Source organism: Chiloscyllium punctatum, unplaced genomic scaffold, assembly GCF_047496795.1.
Source record: "Chiloscyllium punctatum isolate Juve2018m unplaced genomic scaffold, sChiPun1.3 scaffold_503, whole genome shotgun sequence".
NCBI lineage: Eukaryota > Metazoa > Chordata > Chondrichthyes > Orectolobiformes > Hemiscylliidae > Chiloscyllium > Chiloscyllium punctatum.
The window spans coordinates 46,952-57,500 of NW_027310237.1; the positions used below are offsets into that span (position 1 = coordinate 46,952).

Consider the following 10,549-nt stretch of genomic DNA (forward strand, 5'->3'; position numbering starts at 1 on the left):
TCTGCTCCTTCTCTCTCTCGTTCTCTCTCTCTTTCTTTCTCTCTCTCTTTCTCTCTCTCTCTCTTTCTCTCTCTTTCTTTCTCCCTCTGTCTCTCTCTCTCTCTCCCTCTTCCTTTCTCTCTCTTGATCTCTCTTTTTCCTTTCTCTTTCTCCCTCTCACTTTCTCTCTCTTTCTCCGTCACTCTTTTTCTCCCTCACTCTCTTTCTCCCTCACTCTCTTTTTCTCGCTCTTTCTCTTTCTCTCTGTCTCTGTCTCTCTCGGTCTCTCTCCTCTTTATTTCTTTCTCTCTGTCTCTCTCTCTTTATTTCTTTCTCTCTGTCTCTCTCTCATTCTTTCTCTCTCACTCTTTCTCTCGCTCTTTCTCTCTCTCTTTGTCTCTCGTTCTCTCTCTCTCTTGCTCTCTCGTTCTCTCTCTCTTTCTCTTTCTCTCCTCTCTCTCTTTCTCACTTGCTCTCTTTCTCTCTCTCTCTTTCTTTCTCTCTCCTTTCTTTCTCTCTCTTTCACTCTCTCTCTGTTTCTCTCTCTTGCTCTGTCTCTGTCTCTGTCTCTCTCTCTTGCTCTCTTTCTCTCTCGCGCTCTCTATTATCTCTCTTTTTCTTTCTCTTTCTCTTTTTCTCTCTCTCTCTCTGTCCCATCTCTCTCGAAATCCACCCTCCCAGTCTATCACATTCTCTCTCTCGCTCTCTCTCTCCATATCCTCCCTCCTTGTCCTCCTGCATTTTCTCTCTCCCCCCTCTCTCTATTATCTTTCTTCCCAGTCTGTTATGTTTTCTCTCTCTTTTCTGGTCTCTCATGTTCTCCTTCTCTCTGTCGTACTCGCCATCTCTCTTTATCCCCTTCTTGTCTCCCCCTCAATATCCTCCCTTTCTCGTGGTCTCCAGCATTTTTTCTCTCCCTCTCTATTTCCTCCCTCCTCGTCTCTTGCCTTCCCTCCCTCCCCCTCCGTCTCTCTCCCTCTCCTTCCCTCTCCCTCTCTCTCTCCCTGTATCTCTCATTCTCTGTCACTCCCTCCCGGTCTCGCTCTTCTCTCTCTCTATGTTCTCTCCCTGTCTCTGTCACATTCTCTCTCTCCATCCCAGTCTCTCACATTCTCTCTCTCTTCTCTATTTCCTCCCCCTGTCTCTCACGTTGTCTTTCCTTCTCCCTCCCGGTCTCTCGCGTTCTCTCTGTCTCCCTCTCCCTCCTGGTCTCTCACGTTCTCTCTCTCTCTCTCTCTCGCCCCCCTCCCCATCTCCCCCCTCCCCCTCCCCCTCTCCCCCTCTCCCCCCTCCCCGTCCCCCCCCCCCCCCCCTCTCCCCCCCGTCCCCCCGATCTGTCTGGCCATGTTTAGACCTGTCATTGTGGAAATCCCTCACTATGCCTCAGTGGACCACGCAGACCGGGAGCTGGTGGTCTTGCGCAGTGAAAACGGCTCGATGTGGAAGGATCACCGGAATTCTTATGGAACCGACCAGCTGGAGCAGCTCCTGAACGGAATGGACGAAGGTACGGGAATGTTATAGAGTCATAGAGATGTACAGCACGGAAACAGACCATTCGGTCCAACCCGTCCATGCCGACCCAGATATCCCAACCCAATCTAGTCCCACCTGCCAGCACCCGGCCCATATCCCTCCAAACCCTTCCTATTCATATACCCATCCAGATGCCTCTTCAATGTTGCAATTGTACCAGCCTCTACCACATCCTCTGGCAGCTCATTCCATACACGTACCACCCTCTGTGTGAAAAAGTTGCCCCTTAGGTCTCTTTTATCTCTTTCCCCTCTCACCCCTAACCTCTGCCCTCTAGTTCTGGACTCCCTGATCCCAGGGAAAAGACTTTGTCTATTTATCCTATCCATGCCACTCATAATTTTGTAAACCTCTATAAGGTCATCCCTCAGCCTCCAATGCTCCAGGGAAAACAGCCCCAGCCTGTTTAGCCTCTCCCTGTAGCTCAGATCCTCCAACCCTGGCAACATCCTTGTAAATCTTTTCTGAACCCTTTCAAGTTTCACAACATCTTTCCGATAGGAAGGAGACCAGAATTGTACACAATATTCCAACAGTGGCCTAACCAATGTCCTGTACAGCCGCAACATGACCTTCCAACTCCTGTACTCAATACTCTGACCAATAAAGGAAAGCATACCAAACGCCTTCTTCACTATCCTATCTACCTGCGACTCCACTTTCAAGGAGCTACGAACCTGCACTCCAAGGTCTCTTTGTTTAGCAACACTCCCTAGGACCCTACCATTAAGTGTATAAGTCCTGCTAAGATTTGTTTTCCCAAAATGCAGCACCTCGCATTTATCTGAATTAAACACCATCTGCCACTTCTCAGCCCATTGGCCCATCTGGTTCAGATCCTGTTGTAATCTGAGGTAACCCTCTTCGCTGTCCACTACACCTCCTATTTTGGTGTCACCTGCAAACTTACTAACTGTAAGTAACTGGGGGTATGGGTGGGTTGCGCTTCGGCGGGGCGGTGTGGACTTGTTGGGCCGAAGGGCCTGTTTCCACACTGTAAGTAATCTAAATCTAAAAATCTAAATCTAAATCTGTACCTCTTATGCTCACATCCAAATCATTTATGTAAATGACAAAAAGTAGAGGGCCCAGCACCGATCCTTGTGGCGCTCCACTGGTCACAGGCCTCCAGTCTGAAAAACAACCCTCCATCACCACCCTCTGTCTTCTACCTTTGAGCCAGTTCTGTATCCAAATGGCTAGTTCTCCCTGTATTCCATGAGATCTAACCTTGCTCACCAGTCTCCAATGGGGAACCTTGTCGAACACCTTACTGAAGTCCATATAGATCACATCTACTGCTCTGCCCTCATCAATCTTCTTTGTTACTTCTTCAAAAAACTCAATCCAGTTTGTGAGACATGATTTCCCACGCATAAAGCCATGTTGACTCTCCCGAATCAGTCCTTGCCTTTCCAAATACATGTACATCCTGTCCCTTAGGATTCCCTCCAGCAACTTGCCCACCACCAACGTCAGGCTCACTGGTCTATAGTTCCCTGGCTTGTCCTTACCATCCGTCTTAAACAGTGGCACCACGTTTGCCAACCTCCAGTCTTCTGGCACCTCACCTGTGACTATCGATGATACAAATATCTCAGCAAGAGGCCCAGCAATCACTTCTCTGGCTTCCCACAGAGTTCTTGGGTACACCTGATAAGATCCTGGGGATTTATCCACCTTTACCCGTTTCAAGACATCCAGCACTTCCTCCTCTGTAATCTGGACATTTTGCAAGCTGTCACCATCTATTTCCCTACAGTCTATCTCTTCCATATCCTTTTCCACAGTAAATACTGATGCAAAATATTCATTTAGTATCTCCCCCATTTTCTGTGGCTCCACTCAAAGGCCGCCTTGCTGATCTTTGAGGGGCCCTATTCTCTCCCTAGTTACCCTTTTGTCCTTAATACATTTGTAAAAACTTTTTCGATTCTCCTTAATTCTATTTGCCAAAGCTATCTCATGTCCCCTTTTTGCCCTCCTGATTTCCCTCTTAAGTATACGCCTACTTCCTTTATACTCTTCTAAGGATTTACTCGATCTATCCTGTCTATACCTGACATATGCTTCCTTCTTTTTCTTAACCAAACCCTCAATTTCTTTAGTCATCCAGCATTCCCTATACCTACCAGCCTTCCCGTTCACCCTGACAGGAATATACTTTCTCTGGATTCGTTATCTCATTTCTGAAGGCTTCCCATTTTCCAGCCGTCCCTTTACCTGCGAACATCTGCCTCCAGTCAGCTTTCGAAAGTTCTTGCCTAATACCGTCAAAATTGGCCTTTCTCCAATTTAGAACTTCAACTTTTAGATCGAGTCTGTCCTTTTCCATCACTATTTTAAAATGAATAGAATTATGGTCGCTGGCCCCAAAGTGCTCCCCCACTGACACCTCAGTCACCTGCCCTGCCTTATTTCCCAAGAGTAGGTCAAGTTTTGCACCTTCTCTAGTAGGTACATCCACATACTGAATCAGAAAATTGTCTTGTACACAGTTAAGAAATTCCTCTCCATCTAAACCTTTAACATTATGGTAGTCCCAGTCGATGTTTGGAAAGTTAAAATCCCCTACCGTAACCACCCTATTATTCTTACAGATAGCTGAGATCTCCTTAGAAGTTTGTTTCTCAATTTCCCTCTGACTCTTAGGGGGTCTATAATACAATCCCAATAAGGTGATCATCCCTTTCTTATTTCTCAGTTCCACCCAAATAACTTCCCTGGATGTATTTCCGGGAATATCCTCCCTCAGCACAGCTGGAATGCTATCCCTTATCAAAAACACTATTTCCCCCTCCTCTCTTGCCTCCCTTTCTATCCTTCCTGTAGCATTTGTATCCTGGAATATTAAAGACCATAAAACATGGGGGCACAAAGTAGACCATTCAGCCCATCCAGTCTGCTCCACCATTCAGTCATGGCTGATCAGTTTCTCAACCCCATTCTCCCAGTTTCTCCCCTTAACCTTTGATCCCCTTGATACTGAAGCATTTATCTATCTCTGTATTAAATATACTCAGTGACCTGGCCTCCACAACCTTCCATGGCAGGGAATTCCAGATGTTCCCCACTCTCCGGATGAAGAAGTTTGTCCTTATCTCATTCCTAAAAGGACTTCCCTTTACTCTCAGGCTGTGCCCTTGGATCCGAGTCTCTCCAACCAATGGAACCATCTTCCCAACATCTACTGAGCCCAGGCCATTCAGTGTTCCGTATGTTTCAAATTAGATCCCCCCACATGCTTCTAAATTCCATCAAGTATAAATCCAGACCCCTCAAACATTCCTCATATGTTAAGCCTTTCAATCCTGGGACCATTCTCTTTGAGCACGCTCCAGGGCCAGTCCATCCTTCCTGTGATATGGGGCCCAGAACTGCGCACAATCCTCCAAATGTGGTCTGACCAGAGCCCTATAGAGCCTCAGGAGTGCACCACTGCTTTGATATTCAAGTCCTCTCAAAATAAATGCCATTGTTGCATTTGCCTTCCTAATTACTGACTCAACCTGCAAACTTACCTGGAGAGAATCCTGGACTAGAACTCCCGAGTCTTTCTGCACTTCAGACTTTGGAATTTTCTCCCCATTGAGAAAATAGTCCATGCCTCGATTCTCGATCCCAAAGTGCATGACCTCACACTTACCCACATTGTCCTCCATCTGCCACTTCTTTGCCCACTCTCCTCACCTACCCAAATCCTTCTGCAGCTTCCCTGCCTCCTCAATGCTCCCGGTCCCTCTACCTCCCTTTGTATCATCTGCAAACTTCGCCGGAATGCTCTCAGTTCCTTCATCTCGATGGCTAATGTACAAAGTGAAAAGTTGTGGTCCCAACACTGACCCTTGTGGAACATGACTTGTGACTGGCTGCCATCTTGAGAAGGATCCTTTTACCCCCCCCCCCACTCTCTGCTTTCTCCCAGTCAGCCCAGTTTCTCTCCACGCTCGCACCTTGTCTCTTATCTTACTCAGTAGCCCACTGTGTGGCACCTTGAAGGTCTCCTTGAAGTCCAGGGAGATAACATCGATTGGCTCTCCTTGGTCTAACCTGCTCATTGATTCTTCAAAGGATTCCAGCAGATTTGTCAGGGATGACATCACCCAGACGAAACTTTGCCCAATTTCACTCTGGGCTTCCAAGAAATCAGAAATCTTAACCTGAACAATAGATTCCAGAGTCTTACCCACGATTGAGGTTCGGCTAATAAGTCTGTAATTTTCTGTCTTTTGCCTAACCCCCTTTTATAAAAATGGATGTCATATTAGCGATTTTGCAGTCCTCTTGGACCCTCCATGATTCTAGCAATTCCTGAAACACCATCATTAATACATCTGCTATCTCTTCAGCTATCTCCCTTCGAACTCTGGGGTGTAGTCCATCTGGGCCAGATGATTTATCCACCTTCAGGCCATTCGGTTTTTCTCGCACCTGCTCCTTGGTGATGGCCACCATACTCCACTCTGCACTCTCACTCTCTTGAATATTTGGGATATTACTCATATCTTCCACCATGAAGACTGATGCAAAGTAATTCTTCAGTTCTCAGCCATTTTCTTGTTTCCCCACAAATCTCTCTCCAACACCATTTTCCAGCGATCCAATGTCCACTTTTGCCTCTCTTTTGCCCTTTACAAATCTAAAGAAATTATTACAGTCTTTCTTTATATTACTGGCTAGCTTATCCTCATATTTAATCTTCTCCCTACTTATTTCTTTATTGTCGCCCTCTGTTGGTCTTTGTAAACTTCCCAATCCTCTGGTTTCCCACTGCCCTTCCCCACATTATATATATGCTTTCTCTTTTGGTTTTATGCTATCTCTAACTTCCCTAATCAGCCATGGTTGCCTCATCCTCTCTGCACTGTGCTTCTTTTTCCTCGGGATGAACCTCTGCTGAATCTCCTGAATTACTCACAGAAATTCTGCCATTGCTTTTCCACTGTCTTTCCTGCTCGGCTCCTCTCACAGTCTATTCTACCCAGCTCCTCCCTCATACCTCTGTAGTTGCCTTTATTCAGCTGTAATACCATGACCTCAGATTCTATATTCTCCCCCTCAAATTGCAGAGTAAATTCAATCATATCATGATCACTGCCTCCTCAGGCCACCTTCACCTGAAGCTCCCTTATCTAGTCTGCCTCATTGTCAAACACTAAACCCAGTTTGGCCTGTTCCCTCATGGGCTCCACCACAAGCTGCTCCAAAAAGCTATCCCGTAGACATTCCACAAATCCCTTTTCTTGCAATCGACGACCAACCAGATTTTCTCAGTCCACTCTCACTAATAAGGCAACCCCACCCCCTCTGCCCACCTACCGATCTTTTCGATAGGATGTATATCCTTGAATATTCAGCTCCCAGTCCTGATCCCCTTGCAGTAACGTCACTGTAATGTCCACTCTGTCATACCTGCCAATTTCGATCTGTGCCACAAGCTTATTGACCTTATTCCTTACACTGCGTGCATTCAGATATAACCCCTTCAGTCCTGTATTAACCACCCCTCTTCTCCATGTTATTTGCTTGTCCAGTGTGTTTGAAGTTTGTTGGCTAACCCTTCCATATGCTCTTCTATTTATGCCTGTGCTGGAGATTTTACTCACCTCTCTTGAGTTCTGCACTCTTGCCTCCTCCTTGAATTCGGGCTTTCTGATTTCCCCGACAAGTGAACCCTCTTCCCTCCCTTCCCGCACACCCCGCCTCATTAAGTTTCGAGCCCAGTTTGCAACCCAAGGGATGGTGATTCACTCGGACCCTGGTGCCATCGGAACAGGTCCACTCTCCCCCAGTGCCAATGTCTCGTGAATTTAAACACCATTCCTCCCACACCAACCTTTGACCCACGCATTTACCCGCCGAACCTGGGTGACCCTGTGCCAACGGGCTCGTGACTCAGGGGAGTCACCCAGAGTTTATTACCTTGTCTGGCCCAACCTTCTCATCCTGCTCTGACCTGTTTATCGCCCCTCAGCAGAACTTCGGCCCTCGTCTTATCTGCATGGTTGGGACCGACATGGACCACGATCGCTGGATCCTTCCCCCTCCCACTCCTCTGCAGGCCAGCTGAGATATCCTTGGGGTCTCTTGATCCCGGTCACAGAGAATAGTGCCCGCGCCTCGAATGATATTATCCCCAATTTCCACAATATTTCCCTTCTCTCCCTCCACTTGAGTGGCTCCCTACCCCACAGTGCAGCTCCATCCCCTCTCCGATCCCTGTTCCCGTCCACCCAGGGAGCAAAACTCTGGAAGCTGTCGGACAGGGGCTGAAACCCTCCTGGATCCCTCTCCCTGCCTCACTCACAGCCGCACCCTCCTGAACATAGGCCAAATTTGAGTGGGTAAGGCAAAGGGGGAGGTGGGGGGGGGGAAAGCTGTCTCCTGAAACACAGCGTCCAGGTAACTCTTCCCTCCCCTCCCTGAGGTGTCACAATGTTTTGAAACCAGATTCCTAGCTCATTGACCATGGAGAGGCACCTCCCTCCAGTGAGGACATGGGTCTGCTCCTGACCTGGCAGGGTCTGCGCTGACAGACCTCACTGCTGTCAACTCCAATCACGTCCACCCTACAGTTCTTGTCTTCAACCACTTCCTGACTCCTGTCCCGAGTTGCCCCTCAAACCGCGAAGGCCACTGAATGAAGAGTGTCCCGGGAGGCTGGAGGGGTGCGGGAGATGCCCGGCGAATATTCCGTCCCGGGATTTCACAATGAGCAGTGGTGGTTATCATGGCTCCGATGTGCAGGAGTAACTCTGGAGATGTAACTGGGTGGGAAACATCACACTAAACAGACACACAACTCAACCTCCCCGTGAGACATTCCCAGTCGCCACCTATTTGTACTCGAATGGTGCAGTGACAGGTACCAGAGACAGACTGTCGCGCTGTAGGTACATGGTGTGGGGGTCTGTGGGGCTTGAGGTACGTGCTGTGGGAGTGTGTGGGGCTGGGGGTAGGTGCTGTGGGAGTGTGTGGGCCTGGTGGTATGTGCTGTGGGCGTGTGTGGGCCTGGTGGTAGGTGCTGTGGGCGTGTGTGGGCCTGCTGGTAGGTGCTGTGGGAGTGTGTGGGCCTGGTGGTAGGTGCTGTGGGAGTGTGTGGGCCTGGTGGTAGGTGCTGTGGGAGTGTGTGGGCCTGCTGGTAGGTGCTGTGGGAGTGTGTGGGCCTGGTGGTAGGTGCTGTGGGAGTGTGTGGGCCTGCTGGTAGGTGCTGTGGGAGTGTGTGGGCCTGGTGGTAGGTGCTGTGGGAGTGTGTGGGCCTGGTGGTAGGTGCTGTGGGAGTGTGTGGGCCTGGAGGTAGGTGCTGTGGGAGTGTGTGGGCCTGGTGGTAGGTGCTGTGGGAGTGTGTGGGCCTGGTGGTAGGTGCTGTGGGAGTGTGTGGGCCTGGTGGTAGGTGCTGTGGGAGTGTGTGGGCCTGGAGGTAGGTGCTGTGGGAGTCTGTGGGCCTGCTGGTAGGTGCTGTGGGAGTCTGTGGGCCTGGAGGTAGGTGCTGTGGGAGTGTGTGGGCCTGCTGGTAGGTGCTGTGGGAGTGTGTGGGCCTGGTGGTAGGTGCTGTGGGAGTGTGTGGGCCTGGTGGTAGGTGCTGTGGGAGTGTGTGGGCCTGCTGGTAGGTGCTGTGGGAGTGTGTGGGCCTGGTGGTAGGTGCTGTGGGAGTGTGTGGGCCTGGTGGTAGGTGCTGTGGGAGTGTGTGGGCCTGGTGGTAGGTGCTGTGGGAGTCTGTGGGGCTGGTGGTAGGTGCTGTGGGAGTGTGTGGGCCTGGTGGTAGGTGCTGTGGGAGTGTGTGGGCCTGCTGGTAGTTGCTGTGGGAGTGTGTGGGCCTGGTGGTAGGTGCTGTGGGAGTGTGTGGGCCTGGTGGTAGGTGCTGTGGGAGTGTGTGGGCCTGGTGGTAGGTGCTGTGGGAGTGTGTGGGCCTGGTGGTAGGTGCTGTGGGAGTCTGTGGGCCTGATGGTAGGTGCTGTGGGAGTCTGTGGGCCTGGTGGTAGGTGCTGTGGGAGTGTGTGGGCCTGGAGGTAGGTGCTGTGGGAGTGTGTGGGGCTGGTGGTAGGTGCTGTGGGAGTCTGTGGGCCTGGTGGTAGGTGCTGTGGGAGTGTGTGGCCTGGTGGTAGGTGCTGTGGGAGTCTGTGGGCCTGGTGGTAGGTGCTGTGGGAGTCTGTGGGCCTGGTGGTATGTGCTGTGGGCGTGTGTGGGCCTGGTGGTAGGTGCTGTGGGAGTGTGTGGGCCTGGTGGTAGGTGCTGTGGGAGTGTGTGGGCCTGCTGGTAGGTGCTGTGGGAGTGTGTGGGCCTGGTGGTAGGTGCTGTGGGAGTCTGCCCTGTGGATTGACTGGAGTCTGTGTGTTTCTCTCCCCCCCCAGACCTGGACTGTCCTGAGGAGCTGGAGAGGAAGAGGATCTGCCGTATGGTTTGCACAGAGTTCCCGCTGTACTTTGCTGTGGTGTCCCGGATCAAGCAGGATGTGGTCTGGATTGGCCCAGATGGGGGGGTCCTCCAGAGCACCGTTGTCCCAAACGTTCGCGCCACTTTCCCCGCGTCTGCTGTCATCAAGAGGGTTCACCTCGGCCTCCAGGTCAGGCTGCAGGAGAGCAGCAGTGCCATCGTTCACCAGCGTTGGTGGGCATGACTGTGGCGGGGGGGGGGAGGTGGGGGTGGGTCAGGGCTCGGCTATTGGACTGTGGGGCGGGAGGGTCAGAGCTCAGCTATTGGACTGTGGGGGGGTGGTCAGAGCTCAGCTATTGGACTGTGGGGGGGTGGTCAGAGCTCAGCTATTGGACTGTGGGGGGGTGGTCAGAGCTCAGCTATTGGACTGTGGGGGGGTGGTCAGAGCTCAGCTATTGGACTGTGGGGGGGAGGGTCAGAGCTCAGCTATTGGACTGTGGGGGGAGGGTCAGAGCTCAGCTATTGGACTGTGGGGGGGAGGGTCAGAGCTCAGCTATTGGACTGTGGCGGGGGGGTCAGTGCTCAGCTGTTCGACTGTGGGGGGAGGGTCAGAGCTCGGCTATTGGACTGTGGGGGGAGGGTCAGAGCTCAGCTATTCGAC

At 51.1% G+C, this 10,549-nt stretch overlaps 1 protein-coding gene across 1 annotated transcript in view; it reads left to right on the plus strand.

The window, feature by feature from the left end:
* Nucleotides 1-10,549, plus strand: part of LOC140473042 (ankyrin-1-like) — a gene marked incomplete at its 5' end in the record, with an annotated part of 60,386 nt that overhangs the window by 11,278 nt on the left and 38,559 nt on the right. The window contains 2 exon segments of the mRNA XM_072567553.1: nucleotides 1,332-1,486; nucleotides 9,867-10,078. Coding sequence (XP_072423654.1) covers nucleotides 1,332-1,486; nucleotides 9,867-10,078 — 367 coding nt within the window.